Source organism: Pipra filicauda, unplaced genomic scaffold, assembly GCF_003945595.2.
Source record: "Pipra filicauda isolate LSUMZ 115617 unplaced genomic scaffold, ASM394559v2 scaffold19_size4547281_pilon, whole genome shotgun sequence".
Classification (NCBI taxonomy): Eukaryota; Metazoa; Chordata; class Aves; order Passeriformes; family Pipridae; genus Pipra; species Pipra filicauda.
In genome coordinates this window covers 352,574-379,263 of record NW_024104309.1, presented here as the reverse complement: position 1 = coordinate 379,263, position 26,690 = coordinate 352,574, and the positions used below count along the sequence as shown (strand labels likewise).

The 26,690-nt window shown below is 39.3% G+C and overlaps 1 protein-coding gene across 3 annotated transcripts in view; it reads left to right on the top strand.

The window, feature by feature from the left end:
- The window catches only part of EPS15 (epidermal growth factor receptor pathway substrate 15), a 68,925-nt gene that overhangs the window by 20,165 nt on the left and 22,070 nt on the right, over positions 1 to 26,690 (top strand). For 2 of the 3 annotated variants that reach the window (XM_039380575.1, XM_039380574.1), the window contains exons 5-15: positions 7,284 to 7,325; positions 11,765 to 11,854; positions 12,177 to 12,224; positions 13,185 to 13,280; positions 13,699 to 13,764; positions 14,212 to 14,337; positions 14,711 to 14,770; positions 15,572 to 15,772; positions 17,317 to 17,462; positions 18,315 to 18,474; positions 21,975 to 22,060. In XM_039380575.1, the coding sequence (XP_039236509.1) occupies positions 7,284 to 7,325; positions 11,765 to 11,854; positions 12,177 to 12,224; positions 13,185 to 13,280; positions 13,699 to 13,764; positions 14,212 to 14,337; positions 14,711 to 14,770; positions 15,572 to 15,772; positions 17,317 to 17,462; positions 18,315 to 18,474; positions 21,975 to 22,060 (1,121 nt within the window). Of the gene's footprint in view, positions 1 to 288; positions 398 to 7,283; positions 7,326 to 11,764; positions 11,855 to 12,176; positions 12,225 to 13,184; positions 13,281 to 13,698; positions 13,765 to 14,211; positions 14,338 to 14,710; positions 14,771 to 15,571; positions 15,773 to 17,316; positions 17,463 to 18,314; positions 18,475 to 21,974; positions 22,061 to 26,690 lie in introns of those variants that run through there. The other variant, XM_027739409.2, reaches the window with a different exon arrangement.

The following is a 26,690-nucleotide window of genomic DNA, read 5'->3' as shown; positions in this document are numbered from 1 at the left end:
AGACTGGAGAACCGTAACCGTTCAACATGCTGGAAGCATCTCCAGCAGAAGCAGGGCCAACAGGGAAGGTAAGGGCAGGCCAGGAGCAGGAATGTTGGCCACCGTACCAGGCCGAGGGTTCCGGCTCCGTGTTTTTGCTGCAGCCGCCTCGAGCAGGCTCCGGCTCCAGCGCCTGTGCTCCGCGCCCGGTTTTGCTGGCGGCCGCGCCGCCGTGAGCCGGCGGGGGAGGCTCCGGCTCCGTCCGGCGGGCGGGCGCGGATCCGGTGCCGGGATTTGCCCGGGGCCGGCTGGGGAAGTTGCCGAAGTTGAGCGGCGAGTGGCGGGGCCGCGGCGCGTCCTTCCTGCGGCCCGGCCGGGGGGATGGAACAGCATGGCCGCGCGCCTCTCCCTGGCACAGGTACCGGGATGGGGCTGCGGCCGGGGCGGGGTGGGACCGGCGCGGGGCTGCCCGGGCGGCCCGGGCTTTGTGCGGCCGCCACCGCCCCGCAGTGCTGCCCCGCCGCTGTCAGGTGGTGGCGGGGCGGGGGTGTGTCCGTGTGTGTGGGAGAGGGAGGGAGGGAGAAGGCGAGCGAGGGAAGGCGAGCGAGGGGCGGCGAGCGGGCAGCCTTGAGCCGCGACCCGGGCGCGCCGCGGGCGGGGAACGAAGTGCCGCCCGGCCGCAGGTGCCTGTGCCCGGGAATAGGGAGACCCGGGCGGGAGCGGCCCTGGGCGGGCACAGCGCGGGGCTGCGGCGGCCGCGGTCCGTCTTTTGTCTCTGTAGGACACGGGGCGCTGGGTGGGAGCGCAGCGAGCCCGTCCCGCGAACCCCGGGTGCGGGCGGTGCTCGAGGGCGACAGCGCCGGGCTGAGGTGCCCGTGCCCGTGCCCGTGTCCGTGTCCGTGTCCGTGTCCCTGCCCGCGCCCGGGGCAGCCCCGCGGCCGCCGCGCTGCCCTCCCCACACACCGGCACCGGGGGCTCTCCGGGGACATGGGCAGGTCAGCCCGGGATGGAGAGTCTCCGTTCCTTGTAGTCACAGAAACACGTCTCCGAAGATGCTCCTTGGAAGTCATTTTACCGTGGTTTCGGTGTGGGGACACCGCTGTCGCGTACTGCCCGCACAGGTGTCTCACGGTGAAGAGCTTTGCAGGTGATGGCCCTGAAACTTGGAGGCTCTTGGCAGCGTTTCGTGCTCGGGTGATCTCACATCACCTCAATCTTTGTTGATTGCGTTTTTCCCCCCACGGTAATAGAATCGCTTCACGCAGGTTATTCTACACCGTTAGGTCTATGTTTTATTCCCTAGAGCTGCGATAGCTAATGAACTGCACTTTTTGATACTTTTTAATTTCATTTAGCAGTGACATGAGAAATTTTCACTCTTACCTGACATAAGCCTGAGACAGGCCTGTTGGTGCACCCTCCTGCCTTGGGATGCTTCAGTCTGAGAATCAGTTGTGACATTCACAGAAAGTAAAGCTGGTACATAAGCATGAATTGCTTAAGGACATGGAATTTGGCAGCAAGGCTGCTCAATTTGCAGTTACTTATGTAGTTGACTTTTGAGAATATTATCAACCACTTCAAGGAAAGAAAGAAGGATAGTTTGGTTTAAATGTGAGCTTCAAATATGTGGAGAAAATTGTGTCTTTAAGGGTCTAAAGGTACAGAGTTTTGAAGTATAGTAGGTTTTGTGAGAGCTTGCTTTAATATTAAAATTGCTAAGTTAGCCTTGTCTGAGTCTCTTTTTCTACAGTCTTCATGCCAAAGAAAGAAGTTTAAAACATCTGCTTACTGAAGAGGACAGAAGTTTTCACAGAGCAGCAGCCTTCATTCTGCTGATCTAAAAGCATGGGCTGTTCTGGCTCTTGTTTTAGGGAGAGGAGCAGAGTGTCTGCTCTGGTGTGTTCTACAGCAAGACATTATTGCTTACAGGCTGTGTAATCCTTTCATTGTGGAATTTATTTACTTTTTTGGTCACATGAAAGGGGGACTAAATACGAGTGTGATAATGTTGACAGAAGCAGAAAAATCGGCAGTATCCTTAAAACCATTGTGACTGCAGCTTACATCAGTGGTTAAACTGAGGAAGCTATTTCTGTGTGTTGAGCATTTGTGTAGGGGTTTCTTTTTTTGGTTTGTTTGGTTTTTTTCTGTCTTGCATTGCATAAGACTCATCTTAGAAAGTCGAGCAAGCCTAAAGATAATTTTTTTCAACATAGGTTCTAACTTGTGGAATTATCAGGGTTGTGGAAAGTCCTAACAAATGGTGAAGTGTCCTGAATCTGTTGAGATGAGCATGAGGAAGTGAAAATGCCAGCATGGGGGTGGGGAGTGCAGCGATGGCTGCACTGAGATCAGTTACTGACACCAGCAGTAAAAGTGTGCAGAGCAGTATGTTCTGCTGTACAACACAGACAGAGAATAAGAAGAACATTAACCTGCACTCAGGCTCACAATCATGTCTGATTTTCTGTTCCCTTTGCCGTGTTTGGTTTGACAGTGCTTTAGCAGGGCTGGGACGTTGGGTATTTCCAAACGAGACAAGGGTATTTTCGCATGATTTTGCAGCTGCAGTGTCTGAGAGGGCTGCACATCCTTTATTTGAATAGCAAAGCTGTAATTTCACTGATTTGAAACTTTTTGGTGCTAATTGTATTCTGTTGGCTGATAAGTAAAGATGCTTCAGGACCGTGTAGCTGTAGTGAAATCTATTACACCAAGTATGCTTGAACCAGGGTTGCAAACTGAAGGGGATTATCTCCTCCTTCTCTCTCCAATTTATCAATAATCTGAAGTATCTTTTATCTCCCCGTTTTGAACCCATTTTGCAACATCTTGTTGCCACTTGCTTGTTCTCAGGGAGTGTAATGGTCTGAGCATGACTGTGAATTTAATGTGGAACTTCTAAGGGAACTTCTGCCACGTGAATGTTTTGTTGTGGTTGCCTTTAGTTTGGAAGCAAGCAAGCACCAGCAATGAGAAGGACCTGTCCTGTCTCACAGATTGTCATTTGTTATTGGAAAACTCAAATTAAGCTGGAAGCAATATAAAGAGTTGTATTTTTTGACTTTCCAAGAATGATCTCTGGCCCATTTCACGTGGGGAATTTAGGGAGGAAGAACAGAAAACTGAAGATGCAGAAAATGCATGTTGAGAGTGGGGAAGAGATGGTTGTTGAAAGGTGATCTAACACAGACATTCAAAAACTTCTTGTTGCTCTTGAAAATTGAACTTGTGTTTTATTCTGAAAAACTGCCCATGTGTGATTGAGGGGGAAGCTCACAGTTCAGGGAAGGACTGTAAAGAAGATACAGGGAGAACAGGAAGATACCTTTTAGTGTTTGTCTTCCTGATGTCATAAAATGCATTTTGTGAGAAATGTGGTAGTTGTCTTAAAGTCGTTGTGGGATGCTTTGGTAGGCAAGACAAAGTCGTGTAATATCAATTTGTATCCTAATTAGGTACAAGTCTCATTTTAAACTTCAGTGTTGTGTTGCAGAGTCCAGAATGCTGTGCTGTGTTGTTGAAGGGAAACATGGGAGTATTACAGCTGAGGCTGAGCTGGATGGATTCCTGTCTCATGCACACGTTGCCAGGATTAACGTCTTATTACTGGAATACACAGGATCTAAATACTTGCAGTATGAATGGTACCCTCACAGTAATGTACGTGTTATGTACAATGTAGGGCCAAAGATTTTGAGGTCTCTGGCAAACTTCTGATTTATTTTTTTTAAGGAATCAACGAAATGATCAAATTAAGATATTAGTTTATTCTTTTCAGTGGAGTGAGGGACTTGTCATTCCTCTTTCTGTCCTGCACAAAAGATGAAGAAAGCTGAGTATGCATGTGTGTGCTTAAACCTGCACGTAGAGGAGGCTGACTGCTCCTGACGCAGACAGAACTTAATTTTTTCTGATTGGTATCGCATCCACCATGTTGGAGGGTGGCTGCATCTGAAAAGGCAGTGGAGCTACTCTTTCATGTTATACAGGCTTTGTTCAGTACTGATTAGAAGATGGTGGAGATCTTCTGTAGCAATTTGAAAATTAAATGGAACCATTTCTAATTATGCAGTGGCAGACATCTCTGCAGAGATAAGCCAGCAGTCCTTGTTCATGCTTCAGCTGTTCAATGGGAAGGAAAGTGCTGAATGTTGAAGTACATGGGAGTATTTAATATAAATTTATAGTAAATATCTTCTTATTTTTACCTTTGTTATTGCTGTAGAAGATGTTCTTGGCTATATAATTGGAAGTGCTAGAAGGCTTTACCATGACATTGGAAAGGGCATTGTGAGGAAACCAACTTGCCTTGAACTTACCTGTTTTTTGACTGGCTGACTACATGGAAAACATTTATGGCCAGATTGCGTTGTTTGTCCTGGAAACTCTTCAAATGAGTCCTAGAGCTTTGCATCATGATACAATACTGTATTTTGGATTTTAATCAAGATAGAATAGCTTGTTTCTCCCCATCTATCTTTTTGGGATCGGAAGGGAAAGTTGTTCTTGTTTTTCTCAGTGGAAAACTTTTGTTTGTCAGTTTGTTTTTAAACTTTTCTGTGGAAGGAAGGTTGTGGCTGGATGGGGTGGACAGGCTGGTAATAGTATCTTATTACAGCTAAATGCAAGTGTGCCAGAGGGATGAAAACATGGGGATAGAAAAGCTTGATTGACAACAGAAGATGAAAAAGACGGGTGTCCCTGAAGGTGTTTTTTATTTCCTAGGTTAGCATTCTCAAGTTCATAGGTTTGTGTCAAAGGTTGTAATTACTACAACACACGTTACCCTTATGAAGTGATCAACTTTGAAATGGAGTCATAATAATGTCTTGCTATTTTTATATGCTGTGGAATCTGACCTTTCCTCCCTCCCTGCTTTTTGCATTTACAACAACTTGAATTTACTCTGCAATTGGTTGTTACAAACCCCATAATAAGAATTTTGCCAGGTAAATTCTATGGCAGCACTTGAAAAGGTGTTGAACAATATTTTTCTTCTTATCTCAGAAGAATATCCTAGACTATGTTTGCATCTGTTGGTTTATTGCGGGTTGTGTTTTGAAGGAAAAACAAGTCTGTTACTAGTAAAATAGTCTGGGAAGCCTTTTTACTACTATTATTCTATGCACCATCACAGGAAATTCCAGTTACTGCAGTGATACTGATGTTAAAATTAATATTGGAAAAAGTAATGAAATAAATAAGAATTATTGGCTCATACTCTCAAGCACTGAGTGAAAAGATTATTTTGCACTTAATGTTTTCATTGCAGGACTTCAACATGATGTTTCCTGTCCAGGAGTGACAGCGATCAGTTTGGCTGTAATAATGAAACATTTGGCTGAACAAAGGGTGATATTGAGCAAGAGGGATGATGCACAAGAATTGATGGTTCCAGTGTGTGCACTGGCCAGCTCTGTTCTAGTTTTCTGCTCAGAGCTTTAATTTTGTGCTTAGACTTTTACATTCTAACAAATAGTACTTAGTCAAATACCTGAATGTTAGAGAGAACTACCCCTCTAGGTTGCTGTGCAAGGTGTAGCTGAGTTGGTAATTACAGCATGGGAGGTTTAGGTGAGAAAAGACAGCGTGCTTTGGAGTGCTGAAGAGCAGTTGGAAGTTGTTTATTGTATTGGTGTTATGGTAGTCTGAGGGCTGTCAAAACTTGAATATATTTTGTCAGGCTATTTTTAAGGGCTGTGTAAATGCATGCTTAGTTGTTGGCTGAAATAATAAAAGTCTCTGGGTACCAGAGCAAAGTCAGAGCAAGGTTAAGCTATAAAAATGGAGGTATTGCAGTGAATACCAATGATGGTTTCCCAGCATATGTAATTTTTCTTGTCTGCCTACGCAAGAGGTATTTCCCACCCACCCCCCAATAAACAAATAAACCCTCACCAGTTGTGTGTCCCTGTTGTCAGGCTTTCAACTCCTCCTCACACCAAAAAGAAAAACCAAAAAAAAACGAACAAAAAACCCCCCAGAAAAATCAGAAACTGAGTGTCTCTGGAGCAGTGTGCTTGCTGAATAAGCAGATAGCAAGGTCTGAATGGAAGTTCTCCTGCTATTTCTAGCTATCCTGTATAGTTTGTCTTTCAGGATGTTCTGGTGATACTGCACACATTCTGTGGTTGATCAGCATTGCAGTACATCTCTGATTGCTGCCAAACTTCCTCTTGTAATAATCTTTGAACACCTCTGAAGGTATAAGTACTTAGCCAAAAGAGCAACTGTATTTGCTGTTGCTGTAGGAAAATGTATGTCATTTTATTTAACTGTTCACCATTTATACAGACTGGTTTTGGATGATGTTTGAATTTATGTGCTTTGGGCTTTTTTAGTGTGTATTGTGTAATTAACTTGTATTACGCTCAGTTGTTCACAACTGACTTTGTCAGGGCAACACATTGTGGTAATTCTAGGGTTATCCTCTGCATAAATGCACCCAGTCATGCAGCTGTGGTTTAGGCAGCATGCACTTCATGAAAATAGTATCTGATTTTGTGCCTGATTTTATGTTGGGGAAGAGAGGTAACCCTAACACTTCGTTTCTTGGGAATCCCCTGGGCAAGGGTATTTGGTGTAGGCCAAGATGTGTGGGTTTGCACTGTTTCAGGCCTTAGGCTTTTTAAGAGTTTCTAACAATGATTTAAAAATAAATTCATAAAGAAAGAGACTTTTCCAAAGAAGCTGTATTATGCTTGTCCACTTAAGTTTAGGTGAGCACTGAATGCCTGGTGGATGGCAGTGGAATGCAGGCAGAAGTTGTCCCTGACAAGAGTCCAATTTACAAAAACCAATGTTAAAATATTACTGTCTTTTAGTGTGGGCCTGTTGCTGTGGATTTAGAATCCAGGGTTTAATTTACATAACTGAAAATTTTACCGACTGGTTGCATATGACACTAAATTCTCCACTGATGCAGTGGAGAGCAAAATAAAATTATTGTACTCTAATATTAGAGAGCACTTCCTAGCCTGAGTCGTTTCAGGTTTCTGCTTTTGCCTGTGGGCGATGTTGCCCAAGAGTTCCTGTTTCACAGAGCCTCACCTGGTGACCCGGTGATGGTAATCTGAGCTGGGCTGGTGTCACTGCAAAACAAGAAGTCAGTCTTCTAAAAGTTACAGCGTGAAGAGTTGTGGTAGTCCTCATCATTTTACAGAATAGATAGAATTATATAAAACCTTAAAGCTTCTTTGAAGACCAGTAGAAAGTGTTTTATATCTTTATTTGCCCAAGGAGAGGGGAGTTGAAATGTGGATCTTCAGGGTTAATTTTCTCTCTCATCTCTTTTACAGCTATCGAGTGCAAATCCCGTGTATGAGAAATTCTATCGACAGGTATGTATGTTCTGGTTGACAGAACAAACCTCATTTTGATTTTAAAGAATTGATATTCTTTTGCTGTGCACTCAGGCTGGCCAACAGTGTGTGAACAATAAAAGTTCAAGGAGCACTATTCTGCTTTAAAATATAATTTTATAGTAACTAACTTAGGCCTGAGCTATATTGGTATAAATTTAATATTGGTTGTAAGATGACTTATTCAATTTGCCAGTGTTATGACACACATCACTTTACAGTTCTAACAGACTGTGAGCGCTTGGAATGGAGGGAATTCTGAAAGTGCTGTATGGATAATGTTCTTTGTTCCTTTTTTCAAGTGAAGCTGCATTTCTTGTGTTTGTAGTGCAGCATCATGGAAGACTTGCATCTGTCTTGGAGTATCCCCAGAGGTGCTGACAGGATATTGTAAGGAGTGAAATTTGGATAGAAGGCCACTGAATGCAAAAAGAATGCCCGTAGTTCTTGCAGCTTTACTCAACAGATACAAATATTTTGGCTTTATAATGGAAAAATAAAAATATACAGAAATAAAATATAATATAATTTGTATTTATCACCTGTCTTTTATATTTTGACCCAGCAATACTAAGGTGTCTTAATTCCTATAAAAACATTAAAAAAAAACCCCAGCTGTTTCACCCAGTTTGTAATAGCAATATTTTTTATCATGTGTGTAATGTGCTTTATTGTACAAATATGATACAAAAAATTTCAAGGAAATGTAAACTACATGACTGGATGAAACAATTCAAAATAGGTGTGTTTTTTTTTAATTGATCTAATGAATAATCAATGAAACCTGTAAAAAAACAACCTTATAGGAAGGGGTTTTTAACTTTGTGCAACTGGTAGTGTTCCTGTCTGTTTGTCCTAAGGCAGGATATAGTGTGTATGACCTCTTTATTTAGGACCTTCCCTTGGGTGTCAACATCAGAATGTAAGCTTATCTGTTGGGGAAGAGACAAGACCGTGATTTCTATCCATGCTCTATTTTTGGATTGTGTTTAGAGGATTAGTCCCATTACCAAGTTCATAAAACAGCAGTTAAAGGCTATGATGCCTGAAAAGTTTGAGCTTTCCATTGTACTTTAATAAGGGTTTTTCTCCACTACAGGAGAGTAGCAGACTTGACATTACTAAACAAGGGGAGAGAGTTTACCTCACTCTAAGTTGAGGTGGCTCCTGGTGGCTGAAGGAGATTGTATCACCCTCACAAAGTATTCCTTCAGTCTGATGGACAAATCCACTGTGTGTTTATCTCTAGGCATTGGATTAAAAGCTTTAGGAGAATCCCATATCATTATAAGATGATCATTGTAAGGGCACAAGAAAAGGCAAGGAGCTAACTGTTTTGCACATTAGGTTTCCTAGTACTTCTGAATTTCACTGTCATGCACCACCTTTGCCATGTGCCTGTCTGTCTCTTCCTCCTGGCTGCAGTTGTTTAACCACTGAAATGTGAAGCAAAACATTGGATAAAGAAACTGAATTGAAGCTCAAATGTGATACTGGTTCCTAAATCACTTAGCATCTTCCATTTGTTGGAATAGACAGCCTGGTGAAACTGGAGTGCTGTTTGTTGTCCAGCAGCCTCAGCAGTGTACAGGAATGGGGATTCCTTAAACATGATGTTACTCTTAGTGAAGTTGTGCCAATGGATTTGTTTTCCAGAGGATTAATTTTCTCACTTGCTCAGCTGAACTCTTTTCTGCATTTATCCTAAAGAGTAGCTTCAAATCTACTGTGTCTGAAGACTTTCAGTTGCACTAAAGAACTTTTGCCTTTCCTTCCTCAGATAAGGAGATGTCAGCTTTCAGAACAGAAATGTTAGAAAGACATTTCTCACTCTGTCCCACGGTGCTGGTAGAGTGGGTTTATTCTTCAGTATATACCAGAAGTACTTCAGAGCATTCCATGCAATGTGAGAATAAATTTCTCACCTGAAATAGCTCTGATGCTGAGTACACTTCCAGCTTAAAGTAATTCATCTGGCATAATGTGTTGTGCAATGGGTGCAAATCCTGGCCTTTGTACTTAGAATGAGATTGGAATCTCAGCCTTTCAATAGGGACACTTTTCTTTCAAATAATTATTTTTCAGCCTTTTCTAGACTGATTCCCAAAACAGTGTGAGGTTAAAGGATAAATTTAAATACAGGTCAGAAAGCAGTAGGAAGTTACTTAACCACATGATGCAGTGTGGCAGGAAAGCTGTGTGCCTGAGCTGCTGCTGAATTCTTGATGAATCCTGACCTGAAGTACTGCTCACTGTAACCTTGTGACCTAATGACATCAGGTGTTTGTCTATGACTTTTAATGATTTCTGGCCCTACAAAAGACAGGGTGCAACAAGGAAATTGTTTAATGATACAGCTTTGAAAACTAAGTTTTGCATATCAGGGGAAAAAACTGCCAAGTTGGTGTATAACTGACAAACACCAGCAATCTTCTCAGTGTAGTATTCAAACATAAGTACCCCCATCCCAACATTCAAGACTCAGTAATTTGTAAAGAAATTGAAATCAGCCCTTTAAAAAAAATAGTTACTGAAATTTAGATACAAAAAGCAACTATGTCCGTATTGGGTTAAATCAGAAGCCTGCTTAAATCCCTTAAAGTCACCTTCCTCTGGGTTGGACGTAGGGAAATAAAAAGTAAACACAGCTGATACTGTGGTGTTTTGTGACTTTCCTGAAAGAGAAGTCTTGGGCTGGAGGTTTTCTGAGTGGATGCCAAGATTACTGTGCTTATGTGCAAGGTTGACTCCACTGAAAAGGGGGATTTCATGCAGTGTCGTGGCAGGTTTTTGCCTATAAGATGAACAGCTCTCCCATACAGACTGAATTGGATATTTTAAAAATCTGAGAAGCAGCCTAACTACAAGGCTGTAGTGCTTGTAATTTTATTGCCCTTATCAGGGAATCCTCACTTACAGGAAAAAACCTCTCCTAATTACAATCATACTAACTATGTTGAAAACAAAAGGTGTTTTCACTTTTGTATTGAATGACACTTTTGGGATTGCTTTCTGAGTGTTTTATTCCCTTTCAGAAGTGTCTACAGACAACTTTGATTTGCTGCAGCATTCTTTCCAAATGATAAATTCTCCAGGCTTTCACCAGCCAGTTCTAATCCCCTCTTTGGAAGCTGTTTGCTTTGAGCACCTTGTGAGTGCTGCTCCTGTGAACTTGGGCAGTTGGTCTGATGTTCCAAACACAATATGGAATATAGTCTTTGTTTAAACACAAAGCTGTGAGACTGTAAATGGTGCAGTGCAGCATCATCTTCAAGCTACCTGTGTGATGTATTAAGGGCGACAGTTTGAATTGACTGAAGATACCCTTGAGTCCTATTCTCCATACTGTGCCCTTTTTAAGCATCCTTTTGCTTTAGACTCTCAAAGACTTGGAGCTTTTCCTCTATTTCCCTTGTCTTTACATCACCATGTAGGGGATGCAGGTTTTTCTGCTTGCTTTTTCCACTTGAAAAGTTTTTAGGTAATAGCTATGTATTTTAATGATCTCCCTGTTGATGCAGGGAGAAATGCATGCTGGTTGGTCTGCCTAAACTGTCACCAATAGGGAGTATTTCCCTCTGGTGGGGTGGTAAAGGGATCTTCAGCAGAGCTTTCTTTTCCAGACTGTAACAGTAATGAATGCAGAGCTGAACAATGAAATGTAATCAAACTCTGGGACATTTCTGTCCTTGCAAGTCAAATTTTTTGCAGGAATCAAGAAGAGAAACCTGTGATTACGGAGGGCTAATTAGGTAATTTAGGTGATGGCCTAATATGAACAACCTTCCCTATCTGCTTGAGAAATTCTTGGGCTTTGTCCTTTAAACTTACTACTGGAGACCTTGAAATTCAGACATAAACGATGGTTAGAAGCTTAGAGCAGTGAACACTTGATTGCTTGCATATGTATTGGTGTGTTTTTATCAGTTTTTAAGTGGAATTAATCTAAGGCTTCACTGACAACCTGTAAGATTTGTGCTTGTGTTGGGGTGTTGGCTTGAGACTTGGGTTACCTTGGGTTACCTTCCTTGCTTCTGCCCCAAACTCAGTCATCCAGCAACATTTTTATCTCCCTGAGTCTTAGGATAAAGTGTGTTTTTCTGGACCATTGTGAAACACAGGTGAAAGATGCTTAGGTACATATGCATAATATATGTTAAATTTGGCAGTGTTTAAGATACCAACTTCCAAAGTCTGCCTATAAATGTTGAATCTGGAGCAGCTAGTTCAAAATGTCTTAATTGCAATGTAACATGATTTTTAATGAAAGGTAGTTTTGCTTTTGACAAAAAGCCTGAAGATTGTTCTCAAAGTGACTGTGTTAACTTGAGCATTCTTCTTTGCTGGCTTTTTGAGAGCCTGTGTAAAGACATCAATTCAAAAGCGAGTTTTTCATGTAAGGTGTTTTTCTTCCCCAGGTTGATTCTGCTAATGCTGGAAGAGTGTTAGCTTCTGATGCAGCTGTTTTCTTGAAAAAGTCTGGATTGACAGATTTGGTACTTGGAAAGGTATTTAATGACAATTATTTAATTATCCTGTCTCTTGCTTCAGTCAGTATCCTGTGTAAATTAAAATATTTAGTGGTACGTGATCTTCCCTAATGTTGTTCTATCCAATAGTTTCCAACTTCAGTGCCCTTACTTATTCTACTATATTTGTAGCTTGTGGTGGAAATTAAAACAATATTTAAATTTGTCATCACAAGTAAGTGCTATCATGAAAGTTAAGACGTGAACTTTCCTCCAAGAATGCACTGTTAAATAGAGTGAGAACTTGCCAGCTTCCTCTCAGTGCTGTGAACACTTTGTCTCTATTATTTTTGTGTTTTAGATTTGGGACTTAGCTGATACTGATGGCAAAGGTATCCTGAACAAACAGGTATGATTATTTCTGGGATGTGTTAGGTTACTCTAACCATTAGAAACCCATAATACAAGATAAAAGTTAAGATTTCTGGTTCAGGCAGTTTTTCTAACTGATTTTCCCCCCAGATTTTTCTAATTGGAATTAGCTGTGTAATTCCCACCTGAGTAAAAGCTACAATAAATGAAATAGCCTTCAGCTGCCTCATCAGCTTCTCTTCAGGTCATAAAAAGGGCTACTGTGTAGCTGTGCAGTACAATATGCTGAGAAGTAATTCAAGATTTAATGTACTGTATTTACTAAGAAGGTGACTTCTTTCTTTTAATCTTGGAGGAAACAATGCAGAAATTAAAATTCTAGTGAAATCTCCAAAATTCTTATTTATCTAATTTTGGTGGACTTTACATTAATACATTCTGTTTGGAGCTGTCCTGCCCAAATTGTGGCAATGAGCAGTGTGGAGGCAGACTTTACATATCAGTGGTGCTACAGACAAGCTCTAATGTGTGTTGCTCTTTGATTTAAAGAACAGTCTGTGGAGAGGGAACTGTTCCATCCCATGGTGGCAAAAGGAGGAGGTTGTAATGTCTGCCAGACAATTTTGGGTTTTTTGGGGCTTCTTTTTTCTGTTTTTCTCCCCTTCCATCAACCGTCTTTGGGATCAGCTCAGTTCCTCAAAGATAAACAGCTGTAATTACACTTCAAATTTGCACTGTTCTGTCGTAGAAGATCTGAGTGCTGAGAACTGACTGCACTGGACTGGAAGTTACCAAATGCTTGGAAAATTAATTACAAACTTTGCCTCAATGGAAGAATCCCACAGTTGCTGCCTGTTGCTTTCTTTCACTTTCTGACCCCCTTTGGAGCCATTTGCAACCCTTTGTGTATATAGCAATACTAGAAAGCTCTTAACTCTTCTGAAATTTTAGTATTTTCATATTATAAATCCTTCCAAATTTCATTTTTTATCTTTAGGAATTTTTTGTGGCTTTGCGACTTGTAGCGTGTGCACAGAATGGATTGGATGTTTCCCTGAATAGTCTTAACTTGCCTGTTCCTCCACCAAGATTTGTAAGATTTCTCTTTTAATTGAACATATGAACCCATTAGTAAGAACTGCTTTTAAGTGAACAATTAGGAAGGTTTGGTATAAATACCAAACACTTCAGAGGGTGAAGTTGTAGAGCAATGGGGCCCTACAACAGGGGAAAATTAAGCCATGTGGAATAAGATGCTACATGTTCAGGTGGGGATTTTAATATAAAATTATGTGTAATTTGAAAGAAAAAATAAATATATGGTATTTGTTCTATTGGTGTTGTTCTTAACGGGAGAAACATTTTAAATTTTTTACTCTAAATTTTGGTATGAGTGACTAAAATGCAGTTCTGGCTTTGAGAAGCACCTTCTCAAATAAGGGAGTGGTTTTGCAAATTCAGAATCATGTCTCTTTTAATGTGGGTTTTTTCCCTGCCCTGTTTTTCCTTAGACTGATACCAGTAGTCCTTTGCTGCTCAGTGGAACAGCATCAAGTGATCTACCATGGGCTGTTAAGGTAAACTGAATATCAGACTGTTACCAAGAACTGTTGTCTGGTTTGCAAGAAAACATGTCTTTCTGAGAAAAATTTAATGCTACTGGTAGTTACAGTTTATAAAGTATGATAGTTACCATTCATATCAAATCTGTAATTGGGCTACAAGACCTAATTTGATAAGAACACTTAACCCTTGGGAAATCTCTTCATGTTTAGAAGCTTGAAATAGGGGATTAAAAGAAAAGGAATAGTGACCTGAAGCCATGAAAATAATTGAAGGAGAAATCTCAGTGGGTTTTGGATGAGTCTCTAGCTGATTTTCAAATAATATCTTTTTCATATTTGCATCAGGAACTGCAGTGTGTGTTTATTAAAAAAGAAAAAAGTACTTGTGAAAGAACTGCTGCTTCTTAGGCTACAAGCGTGACTGTTTGCATAAGTAATATTTTTCTTCTGCCCCTGCAGCCAGAAGACAAAGCCAAGTATGATGCTATTTTTGACAGCCTAAATCCAGTGAATGGACTGTTGTCAGGGGATAAGGTGAAACCTGTACTCCTTAACTCAAAACTGCCAGTGGATATCTTAGGACGAGTAAGAATATCTTCTTAATTGTTAATTCACAAATAATGCCTGTGCTGCACTCAGCAATAGCTGTTTTTCAAATTGAACGTTTGTAGTAATGAGTCTATTAAATTAACTGTTAAACTATTTAATGCCATCTTATTGAACGGCCACACATGTGCAACTGTTAAACTGAAAAATTAAGTAAAATTTCCTTTGATATTTGGATAGATCACCTCTTACTACAGTGTAGGTTGCTCACTGAAAACTCCTGCTGTTAATCTCAATAGAACTTGGTATATGGTGGAGGGAGGCTGTTCTCACGTTTGTTTTTAATGAGGTTTTAAATAGGAAGATGCTGCAGTTCAGGCAAGCATCCCTACATTCTGCTTTTTTTTGGCAGGTGTGGGAATTGAGTGACATTGACCGTGATGGAATGTTGGACAGAGATGAGTTTGCAGTTGTAAGTACCTCTGCCTCCTGGGGTTTTGAAATACTGATGGCAGAGTTTAAAATAGATACCTTGTGTATTAATTTTTGACAGTGTGGTTCATTTATTATCTTTATTTGGAGACCTTAATCAAGTTCTAGTACTGTTTAATGTTTCTGTCAGTTTGTTAAATGTCTCTCAGTACACAGCAGTAACTTTCTTTGAGGGCTAAATGAGCCATTAAAAACTTACACCTGAGATCTGCTGTCCCATGAGACACTGAGTGTTTTTCACTGAGGAAGTTTTACCTTAACCTTCAGTATTTATAGAATTTGAGTGCCTCAAGGTACCCTTGAGGAAAAATTTTGTGAAGAAATTATATATAAATTCTTCAGAAGTTCTTAGCAGGTTAGAATTTTAACACTGTTTATGCCAGGACTGATGAAATAAGAAGTGGTAAATAAGAGATGACCACAACAAAAGAATAGATGCTAAGTGGGAAAATGGTGGTACATTAATATTGAGTACTTGAAGTCTTCTCTCAAATAAAATTCCACAAGTCATGGTACAAGCCTGATAATATTTAGGAGAATCATTTTAATGTTCTAAAAAATACTGAACTTCATTTGCTAAGCAGTGAACCTGAAAGGAAAGTAGTACTGAGACACAGTCAGAATGCAATAAGCTGCAGTTTAGTTGAGGGGCTTGTAAAGGAGAAACATAATGAAAAAATTATACAAAGATATTTGTTAACTAATTCTTTAATCTATAGAGATAGATAGACAGATTTAATTCTTATATATTTACATCCACACACCTTGTTTTCTTGTTCAGGCCATGTTTTTGGTGTACTGTGCTTTGGAGAAGGAACCAGTGCCAATGTCCTTGCCTGCAGCTTTGGTGCCACCATCCAAGAGAAAACCTCTTAGTGTTCCAGGAGCAATGCCATTAATTCCATCTTCAACATCCACCAAAGAGTCTCATCAGTCCTTGCCACCTGTAGGCATTTTAGCTGCCAAAACACCATTAACACAGGTATAGTTCTGAGGTTATTGATGATTAAAAGATTTCTGTTCTTAATTTAAGATTTCTGCTCTTTGGAGGCTGCCTGTATAAAGAGTCTTGCTACAGGTTTTTAGTTTGCTTCTTACCCTGGTTGAAGAATTTTAGGAGGCTGTTGGGAAGACCAGATGGCGAGGTGCGAGATTTATCTTGTTCAGCTTTTCCTAGATGTCTTCAGATATAAACGGTTAGATAAAAGAATATTATTTAGTACAGATTTTGAAGGTAATTTTAAAATAAATTATTTCAAGGCATCAAGCTCAAAAAAAATAGTAGCCCAGGTAGACATCTGCAGAGCAAAAGTCTTGTGGCTGAACAGTGGTTTGAATATGGACAAGTTCTTAAAACAAATTGTGGCAGACATGTATGTGCAGTTGAGTGTGTGCATGTGTGCAATTTGGAGAAGACATGAATGAAAATGGAATAGATAAGCACAAGCAATGGGAAAAAGAAACCAAAGGTCCAGCATATCCACCTATACACAGGAGATTTAATGTTTGTTCTGAACATGATTATTAAGAAGCCTGGTGCCTCCTGCCCCCCCAGGCATCTTATTTACTCCTCGTGATCTTAGACTCCAGAATTTGGGAAATGATTTTCCAAGAAGATTATAATTTTGTCAGTCCAACAAGATTATAACTTGTTATATTCAAACTAAGAAAAAAAGTAGTAAGGGGATCTAAGGTAAGAGCTGTAGTATTTAATGCATCAGATGCTGCTTGATGAACATTTGGGTACCCATATTTGAGTAATCAATAGGAAACTGGCACCTTAATTCTAGAGATGCCAAGGTTTTAATCTGGCAATCTACTTGACTGATGGTAAGTCTCGCTGTATGTACTACAAAGCAGTGCCATTCTGGGGGAGTTTCAGTGTGTTTTGTGCACAGCTCCATTTGGGAGTCATCTGCTAAGTGTCCATGTGTGCTGAAATTAATTAGCATTCATACATGCACTTGAAGCTGTTTTCACAAAAAAACCATTTTTATAGTAGTTGAGTATTGTGAAAATTGCTCAAGTAACAGAAATGGCTCTAATTCCCATCTTTACCTTGTTCAGAGGTAAATTATACAATTAGAATGCACCAGCTATTAACAGTCTGGGCTTGAGCAGCTCTCCAGTCCCTCCAGCTAAAGCTCTCCAGCTGTGTAAAGGGGACAAGATTGATAGAGCCAGGCAGTCAGCAGGACTGTGACTGAGCACAGTGATGAGGGCTCAGCCCCACGCTGGGAGGAGATCAGGGCTCCAGGGAATGCTTTTATTGCATAGGCAAGGAGGCAGAGCAGTTCCAGCCAGCCTTGGTGCTTCACTGGTGTAAACGCTTTGCTTCTGGAGGTGCTTGTGGATCTCTACATGTCTCTGTTTTGGAGGATAAAACGGGTTATAAACTAGGCACCTATATCACTTTTTAAATCTGTTCTGTAGTTCTTGAATTATGTAACTCTGAAAACAGAACTGCCTCTATCTTAGTATTGTGGTTTTGGTTTTTTTTCCCCTTTCATCCTCACCCCCCTTCAGTGGGTTGTATCGCCTGCAGACAAAATTAAGTACGATGAGATCTTTGTGAAAACTGACAAGGACATGGATGGATTTGTGTCAGGTGTGGAAGCCAGAGAACTATTCTTGAAGACAGGACTGCCTTCTGCTCTCCTTGCACATATCTGGTAGGTTTTTTCCATGACAGCTGTTTAGATCATGGCATGGTTCTCTCTTCTTGTTATGGTGACTTTTTTGGAAAGGGAAAGTTACTTTTTGTATATAATAGCATGGCCTTTGTATAATCAGTGGTAACTTATCGCTTCTGCTTTTGGACAGAAATGGGGGGAAAACAGATTTATGCTATGCGCCATATCTTAAGGGAGGAGGTAAAGTGCCTGAACACAGATTTTTACAAACAGATTTTTGCACTTCAGCTACCCCATGTATTTAAGAATCAAAGTGGTGCTCTGTCTCTAATCACTGATACTACCCATATACTGGTAAAAGGAATCATCTGTATAAAATTCGTAGCATGCAAGATTTATGTCCCATCTCACTCTACCACTTACTTGTCTTTCCTTACAGCTGTACCTTCATTACAGCATTACATTCATTACAGCAATGCATTCATTACACTCACTGCTTTTTTAATTCTTTCCCTGCTACTCTGATAGGAACAACCTTTGTTTTTTCCCCAAGGTGTGGCTAACATATCCTCTAATGTAGGAAAATTTAGATAACCTTGTGTTGCCTGTGGAAAGTTCTTTAATTTAGGAGGAATACTCAGGTATTGTTAGTGACCTACAGCCCTGATTCTGCCTTTCACCAGGCCAGAGCTGTGGGCCTCAGCATGAAAACAGAAGGTGGTTGTGTGTGCTTGAGTGATGTTTCCTGTTTGGTACCATGCCTTACATCTGTATTGTTTTCTTTTAGAAGAGGAGATGTAGACTTGCAAGTTTCACATTTTTAAATGACAGCAAGTACAATAAGCAGGGCTATACTTGCAGAAATGAGGATTTGATTTATTTTGTGTGCAGGGCTCTCTGTGACACCAAGGACTGCGGAAAGCTTTCAAAGGAACAGTTTGCTTTGGCTTTCTATTTAATTAATCAGAAGTTAACAAAGGGCATTGATCCACCTCAGGCTCTGACTCCAGAGATGATTCCACCTTCAGACAGGGGTGTCATTTTACAGAAGGTAAGGATGTGTTTGGCATTTTTGGTATAAATCTCAAACAAATAGTGTTAATTTCAAAGGCTATACAAGAAGCACCTCAAGTACTGACATACCTTTAAATTTATCATAATATGGAGAAGAAAAGAGGTTTTAGGTGCAAAGAATTGACAAAAAACTTCCATCCATGTTTCAAAACGAAGCTGTCATTTATTATGCCTGCCAACCAAGCAGAGAGATCTTATGTTGAGAAAGCATTATTTTCTCTTTTGAAAGAGCAATCCTGCTGCTGCCTATTTAAAGAAATTTCAGTTTGCATCTGACATGCACAAGTTCAGTGTTTTTCTCCTAATGTTACCTTTTTTATGTTGATCTTTTTTAATACCTTTGGAAACAATGTGAACTGAAAGTTTAGAATTATGTATTTAAAGTTTTAGAAGTAAATGCTCCTCCACTTTATACTTCACAGATGGTTTAGGTGCCTTCATAGTCATAGGTTGCCATCTATCTTAATCCAGCAGTAGACTGTACCTGAGCAGTTCGAGTTGTAGTTACTGGAATAGTAGTGGTCATCACAAATTCTGATGTGACTTACACGTCATGAAGTCTGATGTGAGTTACCTTTTCTTGGTTGTGCAAAACATTGATCCAATTCTACAACTTTCTTAAACAGAATGAAAAATTCACACCTGAAAAAGCGAAACTCAAAATTTGGTGCTACTTTTGAGTTTCTGTAACTGGTATCTAATTTGTTTTTACATTCTGTTTTTAAAAAGTAATTTGCTTTATTTGCAACTCTACTAATCTTTTTTGTATGTTTGCTTTCCTTTCTATGTCTCTTTTCTAGTTTGGACTGTTTTTTCCATTCTGCACCACTCTGCTTTTCATCCTTATTATTCTGTCAGTTTGTTAACTCTGCTTTCTCAAGGTTAGAGAATCTTTGCTTTTCTAATATTTACTGTCTGTTGATTGAATAATGAACATCCTTCTAAGACTCTTTATAGTCACTGAAATATCACAACACTTCTCTGAAGTGTCACAGTGTGTTCCAATCTCAAGTTATTGGTGATTTCCAGTGTTGTTCATCTGGAAGAACCCTGAGGTTCTTCCTTGAACCCAGACCTCTGTGGCTTTTCCTGTTGGCAGTATGTGCTGCTTAAGCTGGAAAGAGGAATTGCTGTGTCTTACACCTGTGACATTGCTGGGGAGGTGGTGACAGAGCAGTAGCCCCCTGGCAGTTATCAGTAGGACTAATAACCGTGGTTTTACTAGTGATATTGCAGAGAATTTAGTGATTAGAACACATTAGATGAGATCAGTGTTGCTTACTGCTATTCTGTGTAAACTGATTTTAAAACACTCTCAAAGACATCAATGTGATTTTTCTTTTCATTACTCACATAAATGATAAGACTGTTGTGAAAGAAGGTAAGTTAGCTTTAAGTTAGCTTTGTAAAGCCTCAACAAGAATTTCTTTTACTCAATTGAGCTGAACCTTCAGCTCATCTTGAGCTTTTTCAAAAGAGGTGCTGTCTTGTTGATATGAAAGAACTTTTTTGCCCAAGATTATTGCTCGAGATTTGAACTCAAATTACAAGAGCAGTAGGCAGAGATAGGCGTTGTGCTGGTTTTCTTAACGTGATGTGGCTGACATTGTAAAAAAACCCCAAAAAAAACAATTTAGCCTTAGTCTTCTGAATTGACCAATATAAAGGTGGTAGCAGAAATATCAGTATGTAAAATGTATTCTATTGTGGTTTTGAAATAGGGAAAGTTAACTTGTGATCCTTGATAAATTTAAATGGCATATATATGCATGCTGCTGTTACCTAATGTTTGATTCCCTTACAGAATTTTATTACCACAGTAGTGTAACTTTTATTTCCATTTCGAGGCCTGAATGCAGATCCCATGGATGGGATACAGCAGCAGTTTAACACTTGTTCCTGTGTTTCTTTACCTAGAACTGTTTGTAATCACCACTTGCATTACAAGCCATAAAATTTAAGCTTCCATGCAAGGTCCTCTCAAAGAATTTTGTCAAGAACTTACTGTTATTACCATTTTGAGTTAAAAACTCAAAGTGTTGTTGCATGCATGTTTGCAGTCTAGTAAATAGTAGCATATAGTTCTAACTTCTGTCTTTGTTAACTTCTATATTGAAGCTAAAATGCTGGCTTTTATGTTCTCCTCTACACCAGTTCTCCTGAGCAATTGAAAATAAGGTTGAACTACTTTTTGTTCAAATTTGATGCTGGTGTCATTGTGCAGGATTTATTTTGACTGGTGAGAGAAGGAGGCATGGAAGAAAATTGTACTTGTAGCCAATTGTTCCACGTCTTCCTTTTGCCCCTGTCCTAGAAGTAAAAACTTTTATTGGAGTGCCATGAGCAACGCTGCAAAACTCCAGTGTAATTCCTTTAGAACAGGATCACCTCATAGCTAGTTTGCCCATCTGAGAAGCTGTACACTAACCAATTCAAGAATAGCTGTATATTTGGAGGGTTTTTTTATTTTATTCACAGTTCATACCATTTGTTCTAGTAAAATATGCATGAATAATCTATAGTTTTGCTGAATAATATTATTGGCCATTGTGTGCTCAGATTTACTGTTTAGGTCTTTTCTTGGCTCTCGTTATTTTATTTTTTTCCCAGACTATAAGCTTGAATAAACACATAGTTAATAGCACCTTGATTTATCTGCAGAGGAACTTCAGCATTTAAAAACTTTTGTGTTATTTTGAGAGTATCGCTTGCCTTTTTTAATTATATGTGTATATTTTTCCTCTGATTTTTGTGTTTGACTTGGAAGACTTTATTCAAGATTTGAAGGAACTAATGTATTTATAGAAGGTAGTTACAGTGACTGGCTTTCTAAACATGTTCATGTTGTGATAAGGCACAGTAGAACAATTTCAGCATTTGCTAATTTGTGTCTTCAGCTTTTGTTCTCTAACCATTTACGTGTACTTTTTTGAAACATAATTTGTATTACAGTCATTGTGTTATAAAGACATTAAGTAAATGGAAACTCATGGGTGTAACTTATCTGTGACTTTGTATTGTCGAAGTTTCATTCAGTACTTTGGAGGTTCATGCTGAACTGTGCTCTGCAGCATGAGGGTCACTGAGATGAAGAAATAGAAATACAATAGTAAATAAACCTCTCTGAAATGAATGCTAGGAAGCCAGCTAAACATTAACTGTAAGATCAATCTCATTTTAGAACTAGACTGTATAGGTTTTTTGTATGACCAAGGCATCCTGTGCTTTTGTGCGAGGTGTCTTCAAGGGTTTGCAGGAGACAAACTCATTGAAATCTCTGTGTGCTTTGGCTGTATGTTGTGTTCTGTTAATGTAGCATCTGTACTGTTTGGGGTGTTCTGAGACTGAGTGTTTGAAATACAACACTGCCAACAGTTGTTACAAGAGGATAGCTCATGTTGCCGTAAAAGTAAAGTGAATATACTTGTTGGACAGCATAAGCTATAGACTTACAGTATTTATTTTTTTATCTTTCAGAATACTCAAGGACCGAATTCTGTAGCAGATTTTTCTGCAATTAAAGAACTTGATACATTGAACAATGAAATTGTGGACCTGCAGAGGTATGTAGAGGAGGAATAGTCATAGCTGCCATAGATTCAGTTGTGCTATTTACTGTTTTTTAAAAACCAATTCAATGCATGAGAGAAAAGCAGGTGGTAATAGTCTGCTTTGCTGAAATAAATGGTTAGCATGTCTGTAGTACTGTTTAACACTTCTGCTCTTTGTTCACTCACATGAGTGCACTTAGTGACAGCAAGACTGTGAAGGGTCTGTCCCTCATGCCCTCAGGGCGTGTTTCAGAGAGCTGCCTATCTCAGCATCCCGAGGTGGAAATATTCTTTGTTGTTCCTCTTAATTGGCAGATGTGAATGGAGCAGATCTTTAGGATGGTGGAACCGTGATATAAGTTGGTGTTAGTTGTCTTTGATTTGTAGAAGGGATTCTAAGGACTTTTTTTCTAATGGCTGTAAGGAAATGAGATGGAAAAAATGAAGTGTGCAGGGTGGGAATTGGGAAGATGACTTTGTGTATGGACCTCTGCTAAGGTCTTGATGGTGGTAAAGATGGAGGTGTTTGTCTGCTGTTTAGTAAAATAAACTGTAGCACTGAAAAAAATTGTTTTGATGTCTTCAGACCCTTGGGTTCCATTGATTATTTCTAAGGTAATTAAGATGACTAAGTGACTAAGAAAATCAAATCCATATATTTTCTGTAGTCTTCGTCATACTCTTCAGACATAGCAGGTATTTTTCTTCGGTGTTTTTTTTGTTACTATCATAAATCTACTGAAATTCTATTAAGAACAGTAAACTCTCCTATTTTTTAAGTGAGGGTGCTTTGTCATGATGAAATCTGCCTCTCTAATTCATGTCGCTTGCAGGAATGATTTAATTTGGCAATGTGTCAAAGCACAGTCTGTTTCCTAAATGCATAAATGTTTTTCACTTCAGCTGCTTATTCTCTGTCTTATTACTCCCACTGCTTCCTCACTTCTCCCTGCTCTGCCTTCCTTCGTTCTTCAGGTTATATTAATTACAGTTTTGAACACTTACATTTATTAACCTGAAATATGATTTACAACAGTGTATATTTGCTGTTACTATCTTAGAGGGAAATAAATTGTTGGCTAGCATGAATTTTTAGATGAGGTTGGTTTTCAGTAGGTGGGCTTGCAGCCTGACACGCAACCCAGGCTGTTTCAGACTTGTTTTCTTTTCTTTTCTTGCTGTGAGGTGTGAAGGAACCATGGCCTTTGAAAAGTCATTGCTTTCATTTCTGCAGTGGCAAATATATGTTGACAACATTTGGCACATTAGAGTGACATTAGATTGTTGAAGATATGGTGGGGCAACTATTAATATGTATTTATTTTTAGAGAGGGGAAATTTATGTGATTTAGAGGTTCAGAACAGAACAGGATTAACAGTGTGGTAAATGTAGGAGACTTTTCATCTTTGGTATAATCCACATTTCTGTTACAAGTGGTGAAGTACACTCTCAGAATTGATAGTTGTCCTATAAAAATGTAATTTAAACTGAAGTTATTTTTGTTCATTATTAAACAAGATACATTGTTCAGCTGTCGGACTTAATGCATAAGAATTCTAGTCTGTGATTCCATTGAGAAGTATCCAAGAGAGCTCTGTTTCTGAGACCCAGTAACAGAAATTTAATCTATTTTTGAAGTGCACTTCAGAAAAAAAAAAAAAGGCAGGAGAGGAAATGGCCAAAAGAATGACAATGGGTGGAAAACAGCTTTGGGAGAGACTGAGCAGAGAATACAGAGGTGATGTCTTTGTGGCTTGGCAGTTTGTGTGGGCAAGATTTCTGGTAGCCAATAGCTTTGTAATCTAATTTTATAAGTACAATGTCAGGAAGTGTAGGTTGAGAATCAGATGAAGAATAAAATGCAGAACACTTCCTAGTGAGGATAATTCCCCTCTGATGGGGGGAATGATTTGCCTAGGGACCTTGTGGGATCCACATCATTTTGAACCTGTTAGCACTGCTGTTTCTAAATTCTGTTTCAGTTGCACTGTATTTTTAGAAAGGTATTTGAAGCTTTTTTTGATCAGCATTGTGGGAGGCTAGACCAGATGTTCTTAATATTCTTTTTAGGGCTATAAAACCTTTTTCTTCTCCAGCAAATCCTGCTTTGCAGTCATGCATTCAAAACTATCTACTGCCCACAGATTGGTGGGATTTCTTCAAGCTTTACCAGTACCACATTGCCCTCTAAGCATGTGAAGTAGTTGAACTTAACTTGGGATATCTCACCAGAGATGCCCTCCTTCACATGTGCTGGATAGCAACACTATTATTGTCCTGAATATAAACCAGGTCAGAAGGGCCATGAAGCTGATCTACATCTTAGCCAAGCAATGAAAGAATTTTAATGTAGGATCGCTCATTTCTTCTAACCTCTGGTTTGGAAGTAACTGAGCTGTTGCAGCTGTGAAGTTTGAGGGAACAAAGAGTGGAAGAAACAAGGCAAACCCTTGGCATTTTTTCTGGCATTGCCAAACTGAAGTACTGCTACATTAGGGATTCCCAAAGCTACAAATTTATGTGAAAATAAGAAATATTGGGCAGCTGTGAGAATAGATAACTCTACCAGCTCTGAGAGTAGTCATCTGTCTCTTATTATGGAAAATACCTTTTTTTTGCTTTTGTAACTAAGGTGATTTTAAGTGTTGGCTGTCATTCAACCTGGCCAGGGTTGAGTGGCTGCAGTTCTCAGCTATGACAAATATTTGTAATGTGCTGGCTCCCATTTATAAATTATTCCATTCACAAATTAGTATTAAACTTAGGGATTTACTAAGATTATTTGATGGTAAATCATGAAGCATCTGCATGGGAGAAACCATCAATTAGTCATTGCTTTTAGTGTATTTGATACAAGGTTCTTCTGGCCTGACTACTATTAAAATCCATAGGGAAATTGTATTACTTTCAATAATTGACTTGAATTGTAGGTTACAAGTGTCCTTTATTGGCAAGACCACAGTTCTTTTTGGGTTGGTTTTTGGTTTTGCTTATTTTCAAGTGCTGATGTGTTAAGGGATTTTATGATCCAGGAAATCTGTCATATCCAGTAAATCAATTTTGTGACTTGTTTTTGGTTCTTTCAGTTGCTGAGCATTCCTACAGGGGCATACCAGATAGTTTGTAAAAGAAATGGAGGCATTCAGAAGAATTAGTGAATTAAGTAGGTCTGTGTTGTCTTTTCTTTGAAACAAAGAGGCATTACTGGGGGGAGGAGGGGATGTGTTATGTGTAGACTATATACACTCAGCTTGTTTTGCTTCGCCTGAGACTGCTGCCGAAGCTTTTCTTTTTCTGCCTGACAATACTTCTTTCACTTGATTCTTTCCAATTCATTGTTTGTGCTCTGATTTGGCTCATGTAAGCTGCCGGTGGGTGGGTGTTGTATCCTGTTGCTTAGTCCAGATTTCAAGGGTTTAGGTACCTGGCTTCTGTTGAAATAAAAGGAAAGTTATCTGCATCTCTGACAGTCTCTTAGGCACATCAGTGACAGTAATGTGGAAAGGCTGTATAATAAGCATATATACCTGCTTGCAGTTCTATTTCTTGCTCAGTTTTCACACCCAAGCAGGAAAAATAACAAGTATTTATTTTCCTAGTCGATTATTCTCTTTTTAATTCAATCAGGATGAATATGTCTGTGTGTCTGCTGTGCTTTTAATGGGTGTTTGAGGGCTTGAAGGTGTTTTTCAGCCTGACTTGTATGTAGATCTGTGGAATTGCTTTACTGAGACCCTTTGTTCATGGAAGGTTATGGAAGCAAAAGCAACAGAGCTTGTTTCAACCCTGCGTGGCAGTGCTTTAAATATCTAAGTACAACTATACTACAGATACTAGTTTATAGAGCTAGAGGGGTGTGCTATAACTGTGATCGAGAAGGTGAAGATTTGTTTGTAATTCCCGTGTTCTGAGGAATGGAGAGTGAGGAATTTTACGAAACTTGAAGGATCACACTCAAAAAAATAACTACCCTTGTTCTTCAAAGTTCCTTTTTCCACATCTTTCCTTTTTCTTCCATTTAAACCTTCCCTTTGGGCATAATCAGGAAGTTGCTCTTTAATCAGATAGTGAGATAAGTAATAGCAGAGCATAATCTACAGTAATTATTTGTCAGAGCAAATGTTTGTTTGAGATCTGACATCTGGATTGTTTTTCATTTCCATTGTACATGGCTTAGCAGTAAACAAAAATTCCTCAGCTTTGCTTTTCTTCAGAGACAGAAATATTTTCTTCTGTATAAATAGGAATAAACAATAAAATAAATAGTTTTAGATTAACAATCTGCTGCTATTAAAATATGAATTTACTTAATTTTAATATGTACCAGTAATGTAATTTGATAGATTTAGAAATGCTAAGTTTATTGTTCGAATTGTAACTTTTCATGTGTGTGCTAATTTACTAACAAAATCTTTATGAAAGTAAATATCTATGTACAGAAGATAATGTTAAAACTGTAGAGCTTACTGTTTTTCTGCATCTGTGAAAGGAGAAAAGATTCCATATGCTGTCTAGAGAGAGATACTCTTGATTTTTTTAATAATAGTAACACTTATGAGGAGTATGTTGGTTTTTTCCCTTTCTTATTGTTATGTCTGACTACCAAGAATTTATTGATGATAATTCCCCTGTCATCAGTAG